This window comes from Macaca mulatta, chromosome 2 (assembly GCF_049350105.2).
Source record: "Macaca mulatta isolate MMU2019108-1 chromosome 2, T2T-MMU8v2.0, whole genome shotgun sequence".
NCBI classification, from domain to species: Eukaryota; Metazoa; Chordata; class Mammalia; order Primates; family Cercopithecidae; genus Macaca; species Macaca mulatta.
The window spans coordinates 99695294-99722043 of record NC_133407.1 but is presented as its reverse complement, the minus strand read 5'-3'; the positions used below and the strand labels follow the sequence as shown (position 1 = coordinate 99722043).

The window sequence follows — 26750 nt, the reverse complement described above, 5'->3', positions numbered from 1 at the left end:
CGGGAATGTGTTTGTATCTATGTGTGTACAGAACATCGTGGCTTCCTCCACAGGCAGCACTGCTCTGTACCTAGGCCACCGTCCAGCAAGACTGCACCGCAGGCCAGCCCATGAGTGAGTCTTTTCTGAAGTTAATTCAGCTGGCTGTTTACCAGGCTGATCCCAAGGGATAAAGAGATTACCGTGGCCCAGAGTTCAGAACAAGCCACTGAAAAGATGCCATCTGCAGAGTTATAAAAAGGCATCCTAGCCACTTCAAACATCGCCCCAACTCTCCTGGTACTCTCGACAAGACAATGTTCCTTTCCACTACAGTTACCACATAAAAGGGCCTGAGCGTCCCCACCAACAGGCTGCCATCAACAAAGCATCAAGCTACTTCTCTGCTTTGCTTGCTACTTCAAGTGTGGTCCTCAGACCAGCAGCATGGGGAACACCTGGCACTTGTCGGAAATGCAGAATCTTAGGCCCCAGCCCATTAAATCAGTGCATTTTAACAAGCTCTCAGGTGATTAACAGTTTAAGAAGTACTATGTAACCACCCAAACTGAATAAAAATAACTATGTTCATTTGGAGCCAGTAGAAGAGACTGCCCTTCAGAAGCAAGGCTCTTCTTCTATCCCATCCCCAGTTAAAGATGCCACAAACTTCAAAGGCCCTTTTTTTTTTTTTTTTTTTTTTTTTTTTTTTTTTTTTTGAGATGGTGTCTCACTCTCTTACCCAGTCTGGAGTACAGTGGGGCAATCTCTGCTCACTGCAACCTCCACCTCCAAGGTTCAAGTGATTCTCCCGTCTCAGCCTCCCTAATAGCTGGGTACTACAGGCACACACCAACAGGTCCGGCTAATTTTTGTATTTTCAGTAAAGACAGGGTTTCACTCTATTGGTCAGGCTGGTCTTGAACTCCTGACCTCAGGTGATCCACCTGCCTCAGCCTCCCAAAGTGCTGGGATTACAGGCCTGAGCCACTGTGCCGGCCTCATGGGCCTTTTAAAGTCCTCTCATCAATGCAAGACTCTAAATTTCTAATTAGGGCAACCAGCATGTAGCAGGCACATAGAGTGTGCAGGTGCTGGGTAAAGCTCATTATGGGCAGGATCAAATTTAGTCTTCACAGCAACCCTACGGGAGGTACTAATATTATCCCCATTTTACAGATAGGGAAGCAAGTGGCCAGAGGAGGTTAAGATGGTTATTCATGTTAAATGCCAAGCTGTAGCATGCACCCCAGTAGTCAAATACATCACCCATGCCCTATTCTACCCACCCTACATCAGCCTGAAAGGAGGAAAAGGGAACCAACAGGTACCCAGTGCCCCCTCTGGTGCCAGCTGCTCACATATGTAATCTCTACCTGAGAAAGCCCCAGTGAGCCTTTGAGGGCAGCTCTGAAGTGAGAACTGTGATGTGAAAGCTCCGTCATGTCAAAGGGCATGCTGCAGTTTGGAAGTGAAAAGAAGACTTTCTCCTCCCCATCAGGCTCAGGTGACTCAAAAGCTGAATTTCAATCACCTTGCTTTTCCAAAGCACTGACACTGCTGTCATGGTGTTAACCAGAAGTTTGCCTCTCTTAATAAGCAGTGCTTTGGAAGTGTGGGTGCATCGGTTCAACCACCAACACTGGTTATGTTCACAAGGGTGCTTTCTTGCTCATGGCCAACCTGTCAGGCAGCCTCTCATGTGTTTTCCACTTGGAGATGCTGGGTCACACCGCCAGTAAGTGGCAGAGCTGGGATTTGAACCCAGAGTGTCTGTGTCCAGTGGCATGCTCTTTCCAGCCTCTCCAAACTCCCTCTTGGTGTGGCAGTTTAAGTGCCCTGCATTTTTCCAACAAAGCCGCTTTCTGAGCTCCCTGTGTGTGGTCAAGCTGTCTGTGAAGGCTCCATTCCAGTCGCCCACCTCACTCTGAACCTGTCTCACGTTTTGAGGGTAATCTGCAGGTAAATTCTCTGGAGAGCGGGTGACAGAGAAGGACTGAACCACAGCTGCCTCCTTGGGCAGGACTGAGAACTGACAGTGTCTCAAAGATTCCCTCCCTCCCCACAAATGCCACAGCAGCAATTCCACAGGCGAAATTATAGCCAGATCGAGGACAGCAACTGGGGATTAAAAACTTTAAACCCATTAGGTTTGCTTTCGGGCATTTGATCCCAAAGCCAAAGCTTCCCCAGGGGCCTACGTTTTGGTTACATGAGTCAAATTCTTCACTGTGTGTCCACCACGGGGAAACCCCAGGAATTGTCCACATCCCTTACTGGGCAGAAAGCAGCCCAGGCTTGAGTAAAGGAAGAGCTGGTGTCGGGAGAGTCACCTCTGACCACACCAAACTCTTCATTTCCAGAGAGAGGGGACTCACTAGGGACCAATGCTTGCCCAATGGAGCCATGGGACCTGAAAGGCCTCATAAGCTCTTCTTATATTTGGGGAAACTGAGGCTCCTGGTGTTTAAGCAGTGGATACTGACTGCTTTCTAGGGTTTTAAGTCAGTAGTTCTACCTGGCTTCTAAGCTTTGTGGGAAAGTTATGCATGGTGATAAAGTGTAAGAAGCACAGGCAGTAACACAGGGTTTAAATCCTGCCTCTACTGCTGACAAGCCGTGTCTCTTAGACAAGTGTCTTAACCACTCTGAGCCTCAGTTTTCCTCTTCTGTAAAACAGGAGGAATAAAAGTGTACCTAAGAAGGTTTCTTGTAAGGCTTAAGCAAAAGACTGTTTATAAAGCACTCAGCAAAGTGCCTGCTACAAAGTAGGTGTTCAAAGAAATGTTAGACTGCTGGGCAGTAGTAGGCCAAACACCTTGACACCAAACTCATCCCAGCTCCAACTCCTGGCAGCACCCAAGAGCTCACAGATCCTTAGAATTGCAAACGTTGTCAGAATCAAAATGGAGTCACTTGTGTTCAAAAAAAAACCCTGATAAATAGACCTGTGGGAAGCCATGAAGGAAAGGTTTTCATGCATAAATAACTGATAACAAGAACTAGCACAAAAAAATCTGCAAAAACACAATCTTGCACAAAGGCCATCACAACCATACACACACACACACACACACACACACACACACACACACAAACCTTCTGTGAGGAAATCTACCTACCAACTCTCTGTCCAACCTCAAACTGGTGCCACCCTTGTTACTGATCAATGTATCCAAGGATAATTATCTCAAAACAATTAAGTAATCCTCATTTTTCCTTTAAAAGCCTTTGTTTTCCTTTACCTCCCTGAATATGCACACAGATTACTGTGACACATGTATTCCCACTGCAATGCCCTATTCCTGAGTAAACATTTTCCTTTAGAGAGCTTCTCTCTGTGTTTGCTATTTAGGTTAATAGAACCTTGGTCCCTTTTCTGGTGTGCCGGGCAGGAATTTATTCAGACTGTCACAGTAATTCAGGGATGGCCAGGATGCTTTCACCACCAATAATATATTACAAAAGTGGCCACAATTCCCTACCCTTCCTGTATCCCTGCTCTTTTCAGTGTGACTTTGCAGCTTCTCTTGTCAAGATATGAAATGTGTTTCTGCCTCCTCTTGATGTAGGCTGGCCCTGTGGCTTACATTGGCCAACAGAATGTGGCAGAAGGGGCATGGTTCGACTTCTGAGCTTAGGCTTCAAGAAATCATGCAAGCTTCTGATTGTTCTATTGGTACCCTACCCAACCACCATGTGTACAAGCCCAGGCTAGCTGCAAGAGGATGAAAGACACATGGAGCACAAATAAGTCCTTCCAGCTGAAGCCATCCTTTGCCAGCCAGCCAGTCAGCCAACCCAGAAGTTGACCACAGATGCATGGGTGAGTCCTGCAGAGAACAGAAGAACCACCCAGCTGAACCCAACCTAAGTTGCGAACCGCAGAATAAGCTTCAAGTGGTGGTTGATTTAAACCACTAAGTTTTGGGGTGGTTTGTTATGCAGCAATATTGTGGTGATAGAAAACAGATACATCATCAAGCTAAGGCATGCCACTTCTGAAGGAATCTGGACCGTGGTAACTGCATCGCCCACTAATTCCTGCTAAGTCCAAACCAATTATCCAACTATGCAGCTGACAAATATTGCTATGGCTCCTCTAGCTACCTGGTCTCCTTTCCCTCCCTCAAAGGAATCTCACCACCAACCAGGACCACAGACTTTTACTAGGGGCCCTGAGATGGGACAGGCATGGTGGAGTGGTAGAATAAGCCCTGAAGAGTGTACCTGAAGTCACACCCAGGAGTGTGCCAGCTACAGGTATGTGACCTTGGACAAGTCCCCTGGCCACTCTGACCCTTCCTTTCCTTTTCTGTAAAACAAGAATAATAACAAATGCATGATCCCCCTCCCAGGGCAGTGATGAGGCACAAAAGGAAAAGGCAGATAAAAGTGTTTGGGGGACCATGCACCCCAGGATGGCCTGACTTGCAAGAGTAGATTATGGTATTTTATCTGCAAGGCCAAGAGCAGATACAAATGCTCTCTAAAGAAGCCCTTTTCCTTTCAGGGCCCTTCTCTTTTTTCCTTAGAAACCTGATACCTTGGACAGGGCCTTGATGGAGGTAGAGGTAGGGAGGACAGCATGGCTAACCCTGAGAACAGTCAGTTTAGCATTAAATCAGTCCCACCTTGGTTCAAAGCACAACTCTGTAATTTACTTACTTGCTGGGTAACCTTGGACAAGTGACTTGGCTTCTCTGTGCTTCAGCAGTGGTAGCCCCCTCTGCATAAAGAGGACTATGAACACAGTGCTTCTGGCATATAGGAAGTATTCATAACAGCCTGGCAATAATAATTTTTATCCTGGAGAGCCTAGGTTAGAGTAAATAAATGGAGGGAGAGGGGCACAATCCATACCACATAACGCTAAGTTAGAGAATGAAATAGTTGGAGTCCAGGCCTGGCTGGGAAAAGCAGAGGCACGGGGGCAGGGTCCCACCTTGGAGTGACATTGGTCCCCAGCTTGTGATTCAGGGAGTGAAGGGTCAGAGGCTGCTGCCCTGGCCTGGGGCTCAGGTCTTGACAGACACACTGAGGGGAGGCAGCTGGAGAAGAGGTAAGGGAAAAGGACTGAGGTTTTCCTTCCATATCTGAAAGCATCAAGTGAACACTAAAGTCCAAGGGGTAGAGCGAATTACAGACTTCTGGCAGATCTAAGAAAAAGCCTTGATATCTTCTTGTTGGTTTCTTGTGATAATTCTTTTCAAGAGAAATATGGCAATACATTTACATTTTTTAAAAAAGTACCCCACCTTGGAACTGTAGACCTACCTCCTAGACTTATCTGGAGCCTGGGGTGGGAGCTGGAGCTCCCCATAACAAGGGTGGCCTCCCATCTGCTCCTTGGCTTTCCAAGAGCACAGAGAAGAAAGAGGCAGGCAAAATTCTAGGATTTACAATCCCAAAGATCTCCATTTAAAGTAGCCATCTCAGATCCTTTTTGGAAGCAGACGGGGTGTAAATGAATGCACAAAAATGCAGATTTATGTAGAGCATAACGAAAATGTTAGAGGCCACACATAATGAAGAGTGTGTCTATGTTAGAATATCTCATTCATTTCAGTGTTGAGTGGCAACACTCAAAGTTTGGTGAACAAATGAATGAATCAACAAAAACACTGAAAGAAAACTCAGCATCTCAAGTCAGGATGAAAAAGACCATTAGTTTCATAAATCAGATCAAGTAACAAGAGAGATAACTACTGGCATCTATCAAGGGCTTACTGTATGCTGTGTTGTGCTCTGGGCTTTGCAGATATTATCTCATTTAATGCCCCCACCAACCTAATGAGGGATGTACCCTTATTACTCTTTGCAGAAAAGGAAACTGAGGTTCAGACAGCTGAAGTAGGTTCAGACAGCTGAAGTAATTGGCCAAGATCACACAGCTCCTAAGCAGAGGGCTGAGTAAGGCAGGCTGGGGGCAGGGCTAATGCTGGAGCCCACTCTCTTGGCCACCAGGCACTTGTGTATCTCAGCGGTGCCCCCTTTTATGGCATAAAAATCGTGGATCTGGTTGTTGCTGTGGAACCAGGGACTCAATGAAGGTAGAGACAGGAAGACCACCACTCAGTTTTATCTGGAACATCCACCCTCTAGGACCCATCCTGGTGCAAAAGACGTGCCAAGACCCTCTGCAGTGCTGCCTACTGGTGTGTACTGCACAACACCAAGTTTACTCTGGGGTCCGCATATATCACAGCACTTTGACACTAGATAGGATGGGGCAGGAAAGGGCATCTCCCAGGTGACCTTAACACACCAAGAGATCAGCTAAGATGGAGGAAATTTGTTTCATACTTTTTTATTTTTTAAGAAAATTTGGGCACATAGGTTGGGCGTGGTGGCTCATGCCTGTAATCCTAGCACTTTGGGAGGCCGAAGCGTGTGGATCACAAGGTCAGGAGCTCAAGACCATCCTGGTTAACACAGCAAAACCCCATCTCTACTAAAAATACAAAAAAAAAATTAGCCAGGCATGATGGCAGGTGCCTGCAGTCCCAGCTACCCGGGAGGCTGAGGCAGGAGAATGGCGTGAACCCAGGAGGCGGAGCTTGCAGTGAGCCAAGCTCGTGCCACTGCACTCCAGCCTGGTTGACAGAGTGAAGACTCCGTCAAAAAATAAAAATAAAAAGATTTGGGCCCATAGTAGGTACATATTTATGAGGTACATGAGATATTTTGTTACAGGCATGTAATACGTAATAACCACAGCAGGGTAAATGGGGTATCCATCACCTGATGCGTTTATCCTTTATGTTACAAGTGATCCAATTGTACTCTTTTAGTTATTTTTAAATGTACGGTCAAATTATTGTTGACTATAGTCATCTTGTTGTGCTATCAAATACTAGTTCTTACTCATTCTTACTCATTCTTTCTAATTTTTTGTACCTGTTCATGCCTTTTATTAAATGTTCAAATATTTGGGGATACAAATCATCCTCTCACATATTGTTGGCCACCGGTGCAGCAAGTTTGACTCTTTAATAAAGTTACAAACCCAGGAGTGATTCTGAAACACTGGCCACCATGGCTACCTTCCCCAATTCAGAGCTTCCTAAATAAGTGGTGGGAGCCAGTAGAACTCAGAGTGGATGGGGGGATAGTAACAAAGCAGCCCCAGGAGGTTAGGGGGATACATGGAATACTGCAGAGTACTCCATCTTTCCTAGGACACTTCTGTCTTAGTGTCAGACAGACTTGGTGTGAGAGGAGGCCCTTCAAATGTCCCTGGCAGAATCATTGGGTCCTTGTTTGCTCAGTGACCAAACACCTCCAGAAAACAGAACCCTTGCATCCCCCCAAGAGTAGCCAGTGGGTCATGAATAAGCATCCCCAAAGGGAGCTGCAGAGAAGCTACTACTATTGCAACTCAATCACTTGTCCAGGAAAGCAGGCAGAACAGAAATCCACAAGACAGATGTCTGAGCTCCCTGGGTTGGGGACTTCCCCCCAAACTCAGATTCTTGACTTCCTGAGAGGCAGTCAGCCTGGGTGGACAAAGGCACAGGCCTGTGCTCAACAACTCATTAGCCATGTAACTTGGGCAATGATGCCTCTGTGCCTCAGCTTCCCCTCCATGAATGGGGATAAAATGACAGCCAGCTGCTACAGACTGAATGCTTGTCTTCCCTCAAAATGTATACGTTGAAATCTTCACCCCAAGGTAATGTTATTTGGAGGTGGGGACCTTGGGAGGTGATTATGTCATGAGGATATAACCTATGAATGAATTAGTGCCCTTATAAATGTGGCCCCAGAGAGCTCCCTCACCCCTTTCATCGTGTGAGCTTAGAGTGAGGACACCACTGTCTATGAACAAAGAAACAGGCACTCACCAGACAGCAAATCTGCTAGGGCCTTGATCTTGGACTTCAAGGCTCTAGATCTGTGAGAAATAAATTCTATCATTTATGAGCAACCCAACCTATAACAGTTTGTTATGGCAGCCCAAATGGCTACCAGCTGAAAGGACTGTTGGGAGTATTAAATAAGCTAATGTGAGTACCTATGTAGATAGCACTTGACATCTACTAAATATTCAAAGATACACTGTTGCTGCTGGTGGTGTTATTGTTGCTTCCGTTGCTAATTTAAACTCATCACAGAAGTCCTTTTTGCTCAGAGCAGACATTAATGGACCAAGTGAGCCTGTGGTTTCAAAGACTGTAGATTTTTCCCAATCTTGCACTTACATTGGCTTTCTAGGACTCCCTCTGGCAAAAAGGAAGGTTGGGATAAAACATTTTATTCTGCTTTGGTTGATCACCAAATCCACTTGGCTAAAAGGATTTGCAGTTCAGAGAACTCGGTGGCTCAGTGTAAAGCAGAGCTCCTTTCTTCTGAAATCCATCACCTGTGACTTCTCCGACATCAGAAAGAAGCACCTTATCAGTCAGCTGGTGGCAAGATTGCTCGGGATTCTGTTTCTGGGCCAGTTCCAATGGCCCTACTGTCAATCCTAACACTCCACACACTGATTACAGAGGTATGAACAAAGACAGATGACTCCCAGCCACACTACAGGCCAAGGAGCACACCTCACACCCTCCCAACACAGTGATTCATGCGTGGCGGGCTCCAGGGCATCAATCGAGGCGTGGGTCACTTCATGCTGTTCAGCTGCAAGGGGGACCGTCAGTGACAGCCTCCAGCTGCAGCTTTCCTGGGATCTGCTGCAGGATTCCAGCTGAGGCTGTGCTCTTTCCAGACAGCTCCAGCCAATGCCTGACCCTGGCAGAGGACAGCCATTTCTTCCCAGTGGTCCCTGTTGAGTTGACTGAGACTTTAATCAGATCTGCATAGAGTCAGAGGCTCTCTCTGCCCCATCCAACTGCCCCATTTCTATTTCACAGGCAATACTCAGCCCCAACAATTCTCTCACACTCCTATCTCTGTCCTAGCATCTGCTTCCTAGGGGATGCAAACTGACACAAGCCCCCAGTGAATGTGCATTGATCTCTCAGGCTGGGGTGGGCCTTGAACAAGGCGTGTAACTCTGTAAGCCTCAGTTCCCCAAATAGCAAACTGGAAACCACTCACTAGGATGTCACAAAGACTACGCCTGTGAAAGCATCTGACCTCTTGTAGATACCCAGCAGATACTATCTGACGAAACTCATTTTGGTTCCTAAAATTACATGCAACCCTTTGAAAGCAAGGAATTTCAGAGAATACCATGGCTGCTTTTAACAAATGCAAAAACAACATTTTCCCTGGACAAATCACAATAGAAGTTATCAGGAGACCATTTCCTGAACAGCAGCATGTCACCAGGGAATCAGAGCTGGCTGGGGCCCGGCCCTTCACACTCTCACACTCAGGGCCATTAATGACAGGTTGAGACAAGACTGTCTTCTTGCCCTGGAAGGTTCTCCACTGGGTAAGACAGCTGCCTCTGCCCCCAGCCAGCATTCAGCACTAGCTCAGAAAACAGCACCCTTGCCAGCTTCTCCAGATCTTCAGAGAAATTTCCCAGAAACCCCGAGAAGATGCTTTTTGCATCCCCTTGGAACTCAGGCCTCATATATGTGCTGTCCCTTCTTGAGAGCTTGAGAAAGCAGGCTCTGCAGGGTGAGTGAGGACCAGGAACAAGGTCTGAAAATGCCATTTCCCCAGAAAAATTCCAACGAGGAAGCGGACCTACACCTTCCCCTAGAGTCTGGCACAGGACAGAGGAACTCTGCAAAGATGCTCACCACTGAGGTTATGAGAAGGCAGGGCTCCCACCACCATTTCTGGGTGTTTCCTCAGCAAGACTGGCAGGGTCGGGGGCAGCAGGGCCTATGATCCCAGGGCTCCCCTTCTAAATGTTTTCCCTACACAGGAGTTTCTCTTCTGCCCCTCTGAATAACCCACGCCTGCCTGAGGGCAAGCCTCTCCCCCACCAGAGCCTATATCTTAAATTTCATTTGAGACACACAACTAGAACCCCACAATTTTCTCACCTACCTGTCAGATTGTGAGCAAAAAGTTTTCATTCTTGAACCCCCAGCCCTAAATACAGATCAGGCCCTGCGGTGTTTTATGAGTGGAAAGACAATTCAACCTCTTCAGTAGACAATAATTTTTAGTTAGATGTAAGCATCCGTTTCAGTTTTAGTACTCACATATGCTATGGGTTGCTTTTGTTCTTTTTCTTTTTCTTACCTCTCCTTTTGATCCTTGTCTAGCCCTTTAAGACTTACATCATTGCTCTAAACCCACACTGCCCAGTAGAACTTTCCATGATGATGAAAATGTTTTCTCTGTGTTGTGTCCAATACAGTAGCTACTAGCCCCATGTGGCTACTGAGTACTTGAAATGTGGCAAGTGCAACTGAGAAGCTGAATTTTAAATTTTATTTTTAGTTAATTTACATAGCAATATATCTGGCTAGTGGTGACTACATCAGACAGCTCACCAGAACTGTCTAGCTTGTTCTTTTAATTCTCAACCTTCATGCAAATTGAGGATGTTAGGTTCTCCTTGGCTTAGAATTGCCTCCTATTCCTCACTGAACAACACTCTGACAACCTTAACAAAGCAAAAAGCCCAGCACATCTTTTATTTCCGAGCACTCGCTCTGTGCCTAAGCGCAGCCGTCTTGATGCGTCCCAGGAGAGGGAGCAGGAAGCACGTCTCCAGAAAGGAAGCCAGTGCACCCAACCACTTTGGACTCTGGGGCGTCTGGGGCAGAGAAGGAGGAGGGGACGGGGCGGAGTGTGAAAGACGTCCGCTCTGGAGGCTGCACGCCAGCCAGGCCGCATTTATTTATATCACAGGGTGTTACAGTTGTCAGCCCTGCAGCTGAGGAACTGGTCCATGTCTAAAGGAAGGGGACAGAAATCGGCTTTGTCCATGTTCCCTGGCACTTACTGTTGTTGTTCAAAGGATGCCAGAAGACTCAGGCAGTGGGAGCTATAGGAGAGGAAGCTGGCTCTGGACCGGCAGACACACTCTGGGTGTTATTAGAAAAAAAGAAAATTGAGTAACTTGCATGTTTGTATCCCAACTGATACAAACGTCATCTGGAACACTGTCCAGGATATTCTAGTCCATATAGCCATGGGGACAGTTCTCACTGCCCAGAGCACAGTGACAGCAGGACCACTCAAGCAGGTATACTGAGAGAAGCTGGGTCTGGGGCTCTGTGCTCAGTGTGATATGGCTACAGAGCTGGGTTCAATCACCAGGGCTGGGAAAAGCAAGATCACCTCGACACTTATACAGGGATCTAGGATCCTTCCATTAGTGACAATTTTGGTCTACAAAATAATTGAGAGAAATGCTCAGTTATGGGATTAGAGAAGTGCTAGTTCCACCAATAGAGCACATTCACATGCTTTGAGATATACACCCGCGGGTCCCTCAACATGGGAACACTCTGCTCTGCTGCCTGCAGAGTCCATGCTGACTTTGGGGTCTGGGCTCTCCCCCTACCACTTGCAGCACATTCTTCTCCCTCCCTTTCCCTAGAGACAACACATTTTTTCACCTGTAAAACAGGTGGTTAATTAGCATGAAGCAAACATCTTAGACTGCAAAATATTGAATTAAGTAACAAAGAATAATTTATTTGAGAAGAGAGACATAAGATACAAGGCTTAATTAACATATCTTCTTTTCCTTTCAAAGTTCTGCTATACTACTTTTCCCTTTCATGTCTATATTTGACCTTCCTCACTCATTTTGACGAGTATTTGTGATCCTTTTAAGTCACCCCCATGTAGGTTCTATACTCTTTCACTGCACTAGAGCAGCCCTTTGCAAAACTACTCCAAGCCTCCAATGTCTGAATAAATTAATGTATTTTTCTAAAGTACACACACTTTACTGACACTTTGGTAATACATAAAGAATGCCTTGAAGCTTCCATCCTCTCTGACCCACCAATTCTAAGTCCAGGAATTTATTCAAAGGAAATAATTAAGATTGTCCTCAAGGGTTTTGTTAAAGGTTGTTTACCCCTGCTGCTGTTTGCAATCACAAATAATTGAAAATGACTGACATGTCCCTCAAGCAGGGCTAGAAGATTCAGGGCTTAGGCACTTCTTAGTAGTAAGCGACCAATAACCAGTCACCAAGTCAATCAACCCACCCCAGAGTTGAAGTTAAGGTACAGACTGAGGACAGATCCAGAATTCACAGGACCTGATCTTATAAATTCAGGGTGACTAACTTTAAGAAAATTAACATAAAATTATCAAATTGGGAACAGGGCATTAATAGGGGTCTATGCAAGCAAGAACCCTTTGGGTTAAGTTTCAGCAGCCTTGCACAATAAGTCTGGCCTGTAGAGGAAAGAAGAAGGAGAAAGAAGATGCTGGAAGTCACTTACTTCAAAGGCCTTAGTTTACCAAGCCTGGATAAAAAATACATTCGAACATACATACAGCAAAAAATACATTCAAGGTCTAAGACAAAGAATATTGGGAAAAAAGGAAAGAGAAAAAAAGGATGGGGAGGAAAACACTTGAAAACAACAGCATGAGAACAGAAATCAAGGCGACAACAAAATCTAAGAAAAAATTAAGTCAATGTGGTGGGTGGGGGAGTAAAACGAAGCATTATTTTTAGAAGATTTCAGTAAAGTTGGTGCCTGAACAGCTACAGGAACAAGCACTCCAACACAAAAAAGCAGCCAGCTTGTATCACAACAAGAGAGGGCACTTTTGAGCCCAGCAGCCCAGCTACATGGGTTCCCATGGACCCCTGAAATACCAGTCCCACATCTCAACTGGCAACAAGGATATGCACAGCATTATTGCCCAGCTCCACATCCCCTCCCTACCATTTACCCTGGGTAACAAGTTGAAGGCCACAATGTCTTTTCCTACACTGGCCAAATCTGCTCACAACAGCTTTTCTTTATCCCCTTTTTAAATCAAAGTAGGCTGAACACCTTTTCTCTGTCAGATCTGCTCTCGTCTCTACCCATTCCTTTCCCAGGCAGGGTGGCTTTGACCTGTGGCCCATGCAAATCCACAGTGACAGTGGCCTGGCCTCTCTCCCTCTAGCTGTCAAAGAGCTCTAAGGCACTTGAGCCAACCTCAGCCTGCAGATCACATACAATGCTCTGGCTGGCTTGGCTGCCTGCTCAGCTGTCGGCCCTTTCTCAGCAGCCCCCTGTCCGCAGTAGCCCTCCCATTTTTGACAGCGCTGCCCATGTGCTTGGTGCCTAGTGTGGGGATCTGGGATGTGTTCTTCAACCTCAGACCCTGAGTCTGCAGGACACAGAAAAATGTTCAGCCTGCTCTGCTTTAAAAGGGGAATTTGACAAGTGTAAGAACAGACACGCTGTCTTAAACCCAGCAACTGGAGTGAGAGAGGGGGATGTGGAGCTGGGCGAGAGCTATGTGAGGGCTTTGAAATCTGGTTCTCTTGGAGGCTGATCTCCTGAACAACATTATTCTTAGTGGGATGGTCTCGGAGTCCCCTTTTCCGGGAATGCCTGAGTATTGCGATCCACAAATCACCCTTTTCCATCAGCCTCTGTCCAATACAGAGCAGTGACTCTCCTGCATAACTTCATGCACCGGCAACAGTGACCTCGACCTCCCTGCCTGCCACCCCTAAGGCCGCTCAGGCTGGTGACTACACAATAAAATCAACCCCAGCCTGGCTGTCACCTGGGCCCCCACTGAGGCATGACCTTGAACGGGGGAACTTCCTGCAGCCTAACTCTCTCTCCTATCAAGAAGTGACCACTATGTGGCTGTTCATTCCCTCGGGTCCAGAGGAAGTGGCCAGTGAGGGCACCAACCTCCCCTTAGTGCTTCTCTGCTGGGGTTGGGCACAAGCTCTGTACCACTCAGCTTATGGTGCTTCATGGGGGAGGGCCGCCCCCTTCTTCAGGCCCACCTCTTCGTACTCAGGAGACAGCTGGACCCCTTGGCCTCTATAGAAACACGTCTCTCTCTTAAGGCTTCTGGTGAAGGTCTCCAGGTCGAATGGCCCGTATGAGATGAGACTCAGGCTGCCGCAAGAAACACCTACCTGACCCACTGGCGGTGTCACTCGTAGGTGCTCCCTCACCCTCCTCTTCCCTATATCCCAGGAGCTTCTCCGCTTCACTTCCACCCAGGGTCTTGTAGGGGCGGGGTGGGAGGGGGTGGCTCTGGGCTCCAGTGCGCCCTAAGGGATCCCAGACACCCTGTCCCTGGGGAGCCCCACCCCGCGCAGCGGCGCTGTAGAGGCTATACCACTTCCTCAGGGGTTCCCCAAAATCGGGGAGAGGTGCAGCTCCAGTGCCCCGACTCCTCCAGGCCCTGCGAGGTTCAGGAAGCTCACCGGGCCAGCGGCGGCCACTCGGAGGCAGAGGAGCCAAGTTACTTTGCGATCCAGAGAGCGAAGCCGAGTCTGGCTGGGCGGCGGAGAGACAACTCTAGCGGCTCTCCCCGCACGCTCCGGGCTGGGACCCCGGGGAGGGGCCCGGACGCCCCCGTCCGCCTCCAGGCGCCGACCCCGACCTCAGAGGGCCCCGGACGGCGTCCTCCCTTCTCCCGCCGTCCCCCCGGCGGCCAAGCCGCGCGCAACAGAGACATTTAAATCGCCCCCTCGGGACGGCGGCATGGAGGAGGCCGGAAAGGCGGCGGCGGCGCTGGCCTGGGGACCAGGGCGGTGGCCGCGCGGGCCAGGGTCGCGGAGCTGGGCGGGCACTCACCAGCGCGTGTTGTCGTGGAAATGCTCCAGAACCGCGTAGCCGAAGAACGAGTCGGCGGGGCCCTGGAAGTGCACCGGACGCTGCGGGTCGAGGTTGTAGGCGCCCGCGGGGATCCCCGCGACCACCAGCGCCAGCAGCAGCGCGCGGAGCCCCCCGGCGCCCCTCGGCGCAGCCGGGCCGCCCATCCCTAGCTGGCCGCCGCCGCCTTCCCCTCTGCCCGGCGAGCAGGGCGCCGAGCGCGCGGGCCGCGGGGTCAGCCGACGGCCGGGAAGCTCCCCGGGGCGGGAGCTCTGCGCCTGGACACGGGCGGGATGCGGGCGTCGGGCCCGGCACCGGGGCGCGGACGGCGAGCTGAGCGGGCGCTGAAGGCGAGCACAGGGACGGCCCCGAGCGGTGGGCGTCCTCAGTCCGCCCGAGAAGTCTGCGCGAGCGGGTCCCGGGCCGGGCGGCGCTGGACTGCGGAGGGGCGCGCCCGCAGGGTGGGCGGCCCGGGCGGCAGCGGCTGGACGGCGCGGCAGCGCCCCCTGCGGGCTGCGAGCCCTGCGCGCACTTCCCGGGCGGGAGTCAGCCTCGGGGACCCGCCGAGGCGCCCGGAGCTGCCCCCTCCCCGCCGCGCACGGGGCGCTCGGGTTCCCGGAGATAAAGCTGCTGCCCTCCGCCACTACAGGCTCTGCCGGCCCTAGTGGGCCTGTCTCCCTGTTTTTGTCTCTCTTTCCCTCCCTGTCTCACAACCAGTAAGATCCAAAGCAACCCCGGTGAAAGACAAGTTCAGACTCCAGATTCTAGCCCTGCGCATCCTCTGCTCCTTCACCCAGTTGTGAGATAAGCTGTAGGAGCAGTGCTCAGTAAACGCCCGCTGTTGTTGTTCATAACAATAGTAGCCACGTGGAAGCGAGCAGAGCACCCCTCCATATTCTAGTCACTTGGTCTCATACACCAGTGATTCCCTAAGTGTGGTGTCTGGACCAGCAGCATCAACGTCATCTAGGAACTTGTAAGAAAAAGCAAATCCTCAGGTCCCACTCAGCTCTGCTAAATCAGAAGCTCTGTGGGTTGGAATCCAGCAGGGTCTGCGTGCACTCAAGGGTGTGTGTGTGTGTAATTGTAAATATGCATAAGAGAAAGTCTACCATCTTAACCATTTTTAACTGTGCCGTTTGGGGGATTAAGTATATGCATGTTATGCAACCATCACCACCATCCAACTTCAGAACTCTTCATCTTGGAAAACAAACTTTATACCCTAAACAATAACTCCTCTTTCCCCCAACCCTACCCCCATCCCCACCACCAGCCTCTGGCAACCACCTTTCTACCTTCTGTCTCTATGAACCTGACTACTCAAATTCAAGATTCCTACTGAATTGACTGCTATCATGTTGAAGTCTGACCACACTCTTGTGGTTTCCCTGCCTGTGTTCTCTTCTTTCCACTTTTTAATTCTACAACAGAGTTTGGACAATGGTTAAAAACTTCCTGTTGCCCCCCACCAGCTACTCCTGCCTATAGGATGGAGCCAGGTCTCCTTAGCATAACTTCAAATGGAGGCTCCATCTGTTTCCAGCCCCATTTTATGCCCCTTTCCTGACTCACTTCCCACAAACCCTACAATGTATCCACACACAACTTCTAGCTGTCCCCTGAATGTGTCCAGCAGGGGTTTTCACACACGTTGTGCCCTCTCCAACACTTCTTTCTTCCTGAAATGTGTCTACCTAGGATTTTCAACTGGCAAAATCCTATCCATCCTAGACTTCCAGTCCAGTTCTCGCCTCACCCTTTCTGTGCCATTTCCTCTGCTCCTTTCTTCTCTGAGCTGCCAAAGAGTGTCCACATGCCTCTATCTCGACACTTAGAACATGTTAATCATTTTGGGGGCTCTCTTTCCCTCTCTATAGACGGTACAGCTCTCTAAGGAGAAAAAAAATCTTAGATATCTTTGTAGCCCCCAACGCCCAGGTCAGTGCCAGGCTTAGGTAGATGCTTAAACATTGTTGAAAGAATGAACTGGCCGGGTGTGTTGGCTCACTCCTGTAATCACAGCACTTTGGGAGGCCAAGGTGGGTGAATTACTTGAGGTCAGGAGTTCAAGACCACCTGGCCAACATAATGAAACCTTGTTTCTACTAAAAATGCAAAAATTTAGCCGAGTGTGGTGGCACATGCCTGTAATTCCAGTTACTTGGGAGGCTAGAGGCAGGAGAATAGCTTGAACCTGAGAGGTGGAGCTTGCAGTGAGCCGGGAGTGTGCCACTGCACTGCACTCCAACCTGCGTGACTGAGCGAGATTCCATCTGATTTAAAAAAAAAAAAAAAAAAAAAAAAAAAAAAAAGAATGGCCGGGTGTGGTGGCTCATGCCTTTAATCCCAGCACTTTGGAAGGCCAGGCGGGCAGATCACCTGAGGTCAGGAGTTCGAGACCAGCCTGGCCAACCATGGCCAACATGGTGAAACCCCATATCTACTAAAAATACAAAAATTAGCTGGGCAGGATGGCGCATGCCTGTAATCCCAGCTACTTGGGAGGCTGAGGCAGGAGAACTGCTTGAACCTGTGAGGCAGAGGTTACAGTGAGCCGAGATCGTGCCACTGCACTCCAGCCTGGGCGACAGAGTGAGAATCCGTCTCAAGAAAAATGAAAAAAAAAGAATGAACTGCTTAAAGAAAAGCAAGCGTAGTAAGAGAACAAGGCACTATGGGGGAGATTTTGAAGGAGACTTTTAACTTCCTTTGTATTTTGGTTGTGTGAGAGTGAAAAATGATCAATTCTCATTGCAGGACACAAAACACAAGGTTTTCTTTTGGTTTTTGTTTTGGTTTGGTTTTGTTGTTGTTGATTTTTGAGACAGTGTCTCGCTCCTGTCTCCCAGGTTGGAGTGCAGTGGTGCAATCACAGTTCACTGCAGCCTCAACCTTCCAGGCTCCAGCAATCCTCCCACCTCAGCCTCCCAAGTAGCTGGGACCACAGGCACGTACCACCATGCCCGGTTAATTTTTGTATTTTTGGTAGAAACGAGGTTTTGCCATGTTGCCCAGGCTGATGTCAAACTCCTGAGCTCAAGTGATCCACCTGCCTTGGCCTCCCAAAGTGCGGGAATTACAGCCATGAGCCACTGTGCCTCGCTGAAGTTTTCATCTGCGGTAGAGATCACTAGTATCTTCCCAATATTTATACTTCCCATTTTCCTTACTAACAAAGCCCACAGTTAGTGGAGTGTTAATATGCCTAGCTTTAAAAATAAATAAAACTATGTTTTCCAGTCTCTTTTGCAGACAGAGTAGCCATGTGCAGTGTCTGGCCAATGAGATACGAGCATGTGATTTGGGTGGTAGGCGTCTCAGGTGGTTTCCTAAAGGAGAGCCAACTCAGAGCTGACTTACAGCTTTCGTCCTGTGCCCTTGCCCCTCTTGCATGAAGCACAGAGGTCATGGCTGGAGATGCAGCAGCTGTCTTGAGGGCCACCTCAAAGGAAAGGTCAGGAGAATTGCAGAGACTTTAGCCGTCACATCCTAGAACTGCTGCACCTGACGTGGACTGCCTTCCTAGGGACTTCTTACTACCAGAGAAAAAGTAAACACCTAATTTATAACAGCCACTGCTTTTAAGGATTCTGCTATTTGCAGGCAAACAGAATTCCTTGCCGATTTAACATCTAGAATGAATGGAATCTAGAACAGATGCTCCTAACCTAGAGTTCATTCATTTTCCATGTTGCTTCAGAGGTCCTAAGATCCCTGTGGTCGGTAGACTAATGTTCCCCCTCCTAATCCCTGGAACCTGTGAATACGTCACCTTGTATGGCAAAAAAAGGACTTTGCGATGTGATTAAGGTTTAGGGTCTTGAGATGGAAAGATTTTCCAGGATTATCTGGCTGGGCCCACTCTAATTATGTCAATCCTTAAAAGCAGAGAATCTTTCTTTGGCTGTAGCCAGAGAAAGAGATGTGCCGTGGAAGTGGGGTCAGAGAGATACCACACTGTTGACTTTGGAGATGAAAGAAGGGACCCATGAGCCAAGTAATACAGGCAGCTTCTAGAAGATGGAAGAGACGAAAAAATGGATTATCTCCTAGAGCCTCTAGAAAGGCAACACCTTGAGTTTAATCCAGTGAGACCCCTGTCCCATTTCTGACACCCAGAACTGTAAGATAATAAATGTTGTTGTTTTAAGCCACTATACTTGTGACCATTTGTTATAGCAGAAGCAGGAAACTAATATAGCCCTCTAGAATTGTATATAGAAGTGTGTATGTGTGTGTTTGTGTGTTTCTTAGGGAAGGATCTCTAGATTTCAACAGATCCTTTAAAGGTAAGGTAGGTTTTAGAAGGTAGGAAACCACTGATCTAAAACACACTGATTTCCAACTTTATAAACCAAACCCTAGGCATTGGTCTTTTATTTAATTAAACAGTAGCTCTCAATCTTGACTGTATATTAGATTCCCAGGCAACTATTTAAAAATACAGATTTACCAACAACACTTTGGGTCAGAATCTAGGGGCAAGGCCCAGGAATCTGCATTTCAAACGCCTCTTGGGAGATTTGTCGAGTAGCCAGATTTGGGAAGCACCGTTCTACAGGAGAGAGATTCAGAGCCCTGCACTATATTCCTTAGCCTGTGGCGCCATGATGTGGTAAGGAAAACGTAGGATTTGGCATCTGGTGAAGAGAATTTAACTCCCAGGCCTCAACAGCTGTGTAACTTTAGTAAATCAATAAAACAAGGATACTAATAACTAATAAACCTATTGATGAGCTTCTCAGGACAGCATTTCCTAATCATAAAACTCTAAACATGTATTAGTTATTTGTGTAATCTGACCTCAAGAGTGAGCTCAATTTCCTAGTTGCCAGAATAAGCTGTTTTACAGAGACTTGACCTGAAGTGCGTGTCTCCAGGGTCACTAGCTGGAGGGGAGAGGCATAATATTTCAAACCTGGACATACAAAATGCAGATTTGCTTTATGGGATGGAGCCTTTTGAAAAACTGAACCCCTTGTCCACTTTCCCAACTGAAATGGCAACCAAATGCCCTCCATTCCTTTATGCTCTCACTTCAAGAAGAAATCTGAAGATTTTCCACTAGCCTTAGTGGCTGCAGACTGAACAGCATGCTCTATCAGCTCACCTATCATTGGCCTTTTCTATAGTCTGTGCAAAATTGCTCTCCACAGTTACTTTGTTAAACAGTTAAACAGTTACATACATACTTTGTTAAATTGTTACAGCTACTGTAACAATGCAAAAGAAGTGATGGTTATACTGCTCTACTCCCTCCTGCCCCACTGCAGAGAGGAATATTGGAATGATTAAATGTCAGGGTGAAAACAACACTAGTTTTTCAGAAGCCTCAAAAAAGTCTTGGAGGCCAGACACAGTTGCTCATGCCTGTAATCTCAACCTTTGGGAAGCCAAGATGGGAAGATTGCTTGAGGCCAGAGTTTGAGACCATCCTGGGCAACATAATGAGACCTCATCTCTAGGGGGGAAAAAATGACCAGACATGGTGGTATCACCTGTAGTCCTAACTACTTGGGAGGCTGAGATGGGAGGATCACTTGAGCCCAGGAGATGGAGGCTGCAGTGAGCTATGGTTCCACCACTATGCTGTAGCCTGGGTGACAGAGAGAGACCTTGTCTCTAGAAAGAAAAGAAAAAGGAAAAACTCTTAAGATTAATTGATCTTTTTAATCCTTCCTTTCTCTAATACCTTTTTTGTTCTTTTTGCTTATACATTTGTAGATTTTTATCTGCCTCTCATTATTTCCCAAATGCTTAACTACTAGGTCAAAAGCTAGGTAGATTTCTAAGGCTCTTAATACAAGCTAATTGGCTTAGCAATCTTTAGGTTTAGAATATAATTTTTCATTACAAATACACATAGTTCCTCCAGGTGAGTATTTCCGGACCCTGTCTTGAGCAATACTTTTTCCTGTGCTCTTTTTTCTGGAGTGCCCTTCCCATGGTCTCCGATGAGAAATACTAATTTCTCCCTGACAAATCTTCCCAACCATAAATCTCTAACATCTTCCTTGTCTCCCCCAAGGGACTGCTTGCATTTCTGGGGTCTGTGTGAGTGTACCCTAGGAGGACCCTAAATGGAGGTTTAGACACTCCCCAGTGATTATGAGAGCCCGGTTTGTAGAGACCTGATGGGTACAGACACGCGAGCAGAGCAGATGCTGCTGTAAGGTGACAGAACTGCTAGCAGCAAGGAAGGCTCACTCACTATGTGTCTTGCGTTGCACTGAGCATGTTCTAGATCACTTTATCTTATGTAAACCTCACAGTGATCCAGTTGGGAGGATGCAGGCTGAGATTTTATCTCAGTTACCATAGAACCATGTGAAATGAGGACGGACCATATGATGGGTTCACAATCCTTGTCCAAAACTCTTAGGGCCAAAGGTGTTTCTGCAGTCACGTTTTTTCAGTTTAGTAGAGAAGACAGCATCACACACCATATATTACAAGACAATATACCATATATTACATAACCAGGCCATGAACACTGCATTCCCCCCAAAAGTGATCTCTGTAGTTCTAATCCCTCCAAAAAAGCAAGGCCCATAAAGTCAGTTGATCCTCTCTCACTCTTGGGGCACGTGGCATCTAATGCCAACTGTCAGGTTTCCTTTGGAGTTAGCCCTAAAGAACTTAGCTGCTTGGTTCTTAACAATGCACAATCCAGCCTATACAATCCACTATTTGGTTGAATCAGCACCTTACACAGCCTGTTACAAAAGGTTGGCATGCAACTTTATACACTGACAAGGAACAATCCCTGCAGCATATGAAGGGTAATAACTCAAGTTCCTTAAGGACATGCCTACTATAATCTGGTATATGTAAATTTCTATGCATCTGTATGTACATATGCACAAAGAAAGAGATTTGGAAGTTTACCCTAAATGTTAATAATGATTATGGTTGAGATTATGGGCTATTCTTGCCTATCTATCTATCTATTATCTATCTATCGCTCCTTTAGTACTGCTTGAATTGTCTACAGAGAGACAGTGGATGTCTACATCCAGCAGTGGATGCAGACGATGCTACCTCCATAAAGCCAAAGTCACTAATCAAAGTTAGAAATGGGGAAGTGGATCAAGAGCTGTGCACACAAAGCTATCTGATCTCCAAATAAGGAGACAACTTGACCTTCACACAACAGAGAAAGAAAGAGAAGCCAAGGGCAGCCCTCATTCCCATCTATCCACAAGCCCTGCCCTCTGACCCTGGCCTTTGTTGAGGGGACTTTGCCAACTGAGGTAGGTAGACCAGCCACCATGTGGAAGGAAGAAGTGGTCAATAGCCAGATGGCTCCTCACAGTATTTTCAAAGGAGGGAGAAAAAAATAAAAAGGGTTTGGATCATTCACATACCAGATAATCGTTCTCTAAATGATTGACATAGCTAAATGCACCTCTTAATGGCAATTCTTCAAAAGTTGCCTTGCCCTGTTTTTCATACATAAGACAAGCTATACTTCCACATGGTTTTGAAATCCAGAAAGTTCAGAGGAAGGGCAAATACTATCGCCAAGCCTTCAACTATAATAGCAGGCAGAGATTTGAGCAAATACTTTCCCACTGAAGTATTTCACAAGCCAAAAGTTAAACTGTTATTATTGGGTGCAATATTTCCAACCTGTTTCCATGCTCAAACACACTTTTTTCCAGAGATCTAAATTTAGTGAAACGGCTTGAAGCAACAACCATCAATGTTAGAATAGAGCTGTACAACATAATGCCAAGTTTTAAAAATACTTCTCACTTCAATTGAAATATTAAAACTAGCCTATTGCTTATCAAAACATAAAAATATGAAAATGATGATATTTGTTGGAGGCAGTTTAGGGTGATGAGTAACAGTGAGGGCTCTGGTGCTCGTAATCCCAATGTAGTGGCCTGTCAGATATATTAGTCTACTAGGGCTGCCATAAAAAAATACCTCAGACTGGGTGGCTTAAATAACATAAATTTATTTTCTCACAGCTCTGGAGACTGAAAGTCCAAGATCAAGTGCAGCAGGGTTGGTGTCTGGTGAGGGCTCTTCCTTTGGGTTGCAGATGGTCACCTTCTTTCTATGGACTCACATGACTTCTTTGTGCTTGCAGAGAGGGGGAGGTAGGGGAGAGCGAGAGCAAGAGAGAGGATGCTAATTTTATCAGATCAGAACACCACCCTTATGACCTCAATTACTTTCTTATTCCAAATACAGGAAAATTGTGGGTTAGGGCTTCAACATAAGAATTTTGGAGGATACATGCATTCAGTCCACAGCATCAGATATGTGGCCCTGAGAAGTTATTTAAGCTCTCTAAGCCTCTGTTTCCCCATTTGTTACAGAGAATCATACCCAAAGGTTTGTTATGAGGATTAAATGTAATGAGCCACTCTGCACATCGCAGCATGAGGGAAGCAACTGGTAAATGTTAGCAATTTACTGCCATTATTATTATGTCATTTATTCCACTCTTTTTAAATGGCTATTTTTATTTGGAGTAAAAGAAAAACTCAAAACACTTTTCTCAAGGCGACTGCATGTTTCAGTGGGCCATTGTAGAGCCTTCCTTTGTCTAAGAGTTCAAGCCTTCAAACCTCCAGGTGCTTCAGGTGCCCTGTGAAGGGCTGGAGAGATGAGTCACGACCCAAGCACCCGTGACCTCACTGTCACATCAGCGGCCGGCTGGCCAGCTCCTTTTTCAGCGCCCTCTCTACCTTAGCTTTTGTAAATAGCCAAATCCACGTCTCTCCAGGGCTTCCCAGATGTGGGCCATCAGATGGAGACCCTGAAACATCTTCTTTGGTGATTTCCTCAAGGTTCCACCCACTCATGGTTTAAATGCAGTGGGATTTTAAGGTGTTGACCTTGTGTGCATGTGTGTGTGCATGTGCACGTGTGCGTGTGTGCACGTGTGTGTGTGTGCATGTGTGTGTGTGTGCATGCACACACATGCAGGCAAGAGAGGTTCACTTCAATATCATTCAGATGTAATGGAACATTCACAAAAAAATGAGTACCTGGAACTGAATGTATCAGAAGTTGTCTGCCATAGTGGAGTGTGACTAAAAACTATGTAAGGAGAGTTATGAGTGGAGGAGTGGAGCAGGAGATGAAGCTTTGTAGGAAATGGAAGGGCAGTTCTAGCTTCTTCCCTGTCTTCTTTTAGGCAGCCTCAGTGTACCCCAAACTCTAAGCAAATGTCTTTAGGGAAGGGTAAACGCTAAACATGTTTTGGGACCCTTTCTGCTGCTTAACACACTCACACAAGAAGAGCCTTCTTATGCCTTCCCCTAGAAAGTTTTTAAGTTGAAGCCGAAGACCTCTTGTACTTGAAGCTGCAAGATACACATGTTATACCTTCTGGGTGCATCAATTTTATTCAAAGAAATGACGGGGGGAATAAATAATACGTTGTGAGATTGGGATGACTCCGAATCAAATTCAGTGACAGGGAAGGCCCCAAGGTCCCTGACATAAAAAACAGGTGAACTAGCTCCTACAGGAAGTTGGGGTTGAGGAGGCAAGAGTGATTCTGAGCACAGGAGCTGAGAGAGCCAGGCTGGGTGCAGCCATCCTGCCTGAAGGCAGGCTTGCACCCTGGGCAAGGGCTGGGTGCATGTGTCTGAGTAGTGATGCTGGAAGCTGGCCACATCTCCTGAGGGCAACGGGGAGTCGAAGATGGGTCCTTCCTTGACATGTCCCAGGGTCTGCTGCAACTGTGAAAAGGTCTGTGCCAGCAGTTGTGGAGGTGGCAGAAGCAGGACACTAAGCCCTGATCACACTGCCTGGGATGCCAGTGGGGTAGATAGAGTGCACATGACATTGGGGCATCCTCTGGCCTTGGATGGAAGTTCTGACTTCAAAGGCAAGGTGGAAAGGACAGGGACTGACATTTCAGATATGACTAAGCATCTTGGGGTCTTTCCTTGGAGGAAAGCCTGAGGCATTTCTCAAGGTGATAAGGGGAGGGCTTGAATTTTTACTGAGACATTAAAAGCTGTGACCTTATTTTATTTTGTGCCTCAAAACAGCAAAGTGGCTACATTAGTATGTTGAGAATGGACTGCCTTCCTGCCCCGCCTCCCTCTCAGAGTCCCCTGACGGACTCAGCCCACTGTCCATGATCTCTAATCATAGGTTGACTTTTCTTTTCCCAGAATCCTCTTCTGACCTCATCTGCCTGTGGGATCCACACACAGGGTCTCACACAAGGGAAACCACACAGAATACTCACAGCCCTGGTGGGGCAAGAAGGGGTAAGGGGAGCCCCCACTATGCTGGGATGTGTACGCAAGTGGCAGGAAATGTCACCCTGTGGTGGTTTTAAAATATATCCACACGTTCTCTTGACACTCCTTCCTCCGAGAGGCGGAGACTAATTCCCCTTCCCTCAAATAGGAGCTGATCTTAGTGTCTCCCTTCTAACAAATAGGATATTGTGGGACTGCTGTGATAGGCCACGAAAGGCATTGCCCCTTCCCCTTCCACTTTACTGTCTCAGGTTGCTCAATCCCGGGAAAGCCACACCAGCCACCATGTCGTGAGGACACTCAAGCAGCCTGTGGAGAGGCCCATGTGGAGAGGAAGTAAAGCCTCCTGCTAACCACAAGCACCAATTTGCGAGCCATGTCAGGAGCCACCTCAGAGGCAGACCCTACAGGTCCAGTCAAATCTTCAGCCTCAGCCAATAGCTTAAATGCCATTTATGAGAGACCCTGAGCCAGAAGCACCCAGAGGAGCCACTTCTGAATTCCTGACTAACAAAGACTGTGGTATAATTGATATTGTTTTAAGCCATTATGCTTTGAGGTAATTTGTTACATAGCAATAGAAAACCAGTACAAATTTGGGGGTAATTTATGACCCAGTAATAGATAACAAATACATACCTCTTCGCCTTGGTGGTGAGCTGATGGGGATGGTAGGTAGAGCCACATAACAGATCTGCATTGCCACAGCTGCCTTTCTAAGTCAGGACACAAGGAAACCCTGCCTACTGTGGGATGGCTCTGTGTGGAAAAATTGACCTAGGTATGGTCTCAGACTTAAGACCTGAGTCCAAACCTTGATCTGCCACTTACCAGCTGCCAGACATAGGGTTAGTTGCTACACCTTACACGGGCTCCATATCTCATCTAATAATAGTATCCACCTCATAGTCAGGAGGACAGATTAAATGGAAATAAGTACACCAAAGTAACAGCCAGATGGGGGGTCAGTTGAATCCAATAGAAGTTATACAGTCACGTGTCATGTAGTGATGGGAATACATTCTGAGAAATGTATTGTTAGGGCCAGGCGCAGTGGCTCAGGCCTGTAATCTCAGCACTTTGAGAAGCTGAGGCAGGTGGATCACCTGAGGTCAGGAGTTTGAGACCAGCCTGGCCAATATGGCAAAACCCCACCTCTACTAAAAATACAAAAATTCACCGGGCATGGTGGCAGGCACCTGTAATCCCAGCTGCTTGAGAGGCTGAGGCAGGAGAATCACCTGAACCTGGGAGTCAGAGGTTGCAGTGAGCTGAGATCACGCCACTGCACTCCAGCCTGGGTGACAGAGTAAGATTCCGTCTCTAAAGGAAAAAAAAAAAAAAAAAAAAAAAGAAATGTGTTATTAGGCAATATTGTTGTGCAAACCTCATGGAACATACTTACACAAACCTCGATGGTGTAGACTACTACACACCCAGGCTACATGGTGTAACCTGTTGCTCCTAAGCTACAAACCTGCACAGCACATTACTGTACTCAATACTGTAGGCAACTGTAACACAAAGGTAAGCACTTGTGTATCTAAACAAAGAAAAGGCACAGTAAAATATATACTATAAAAGATTAAAAATGGTACACCAGTGTGGGGCACTTACCATGAATGGAGCTTGTGGGCCTGGAAGATTGCTCTTCACTCAGTGAGTGAGTACGTGAACATGAAGGCCTAGGATGTTTGTGTACACTAATGTAGACTTTATAAACACTGCAAACTTAGGCTACACTAAATTTATTTTTTTTTAATTTTCTTTCTTCAGCAATAAACTAAGCTTACTACAACTTTTTTATTTTTCAAATGTTTAAATTTTTCTAACTTTTTGGCTCTTTCATAATAAC

At 47.1% G+C, this 26750-nt stretch overlaps 1 protein-coding gene and 1 long non-coding RNA gene across 4 annotated transcripts in view; both read right to left on the bottom strand.

The window, feature by feature from the left end:
• The window catches only part of ITGA9 (integrin subunit alpha 9), a 388682-nt gene extending 373618 nt beyond the window's left edge, over nt 1-15064 (bottom strand). The window contains exon 1 of one of the 2 annotated variants that reach the window (XM_015131366.3): nt 14634-15064. In XM_015131366.3, the coding sequence (XP_014986852.3) occupies nt 14634-14818 (185 nt within the window). In that variant the 5' untranslated portion in view covers nt 14819-15064. Of the gene's footprint in view, nt 1-13966; nt 14374-14633 lie in introns of those variants that run through there. The other variant, XM_077992146.1, reaches the window with a different exon arrangement.
• On the bottom strand, nt 664-10199 carry LOC144339120 (uncharacterized). Of its 2 annotated transcripts, none has more exons than XR_013413798.1 (3): nt 6857-8829; nt 6424-6766; nt 664-907 (listed from the first exon to the last, which is right to left on the bottom strand). It is a non-coding gene; the product is annotated as an uncharacterized LOC144339120 (long non-coding RNA). The 2 variants fall into 2 exon arrangements; XR_013413797.1 differs by having other exon boundaries at nt 665-961; nt 6382-6766; nt 6857-10199.
• Nucleotides 15065-26750: the final 11686 nt, after the last annotated feature.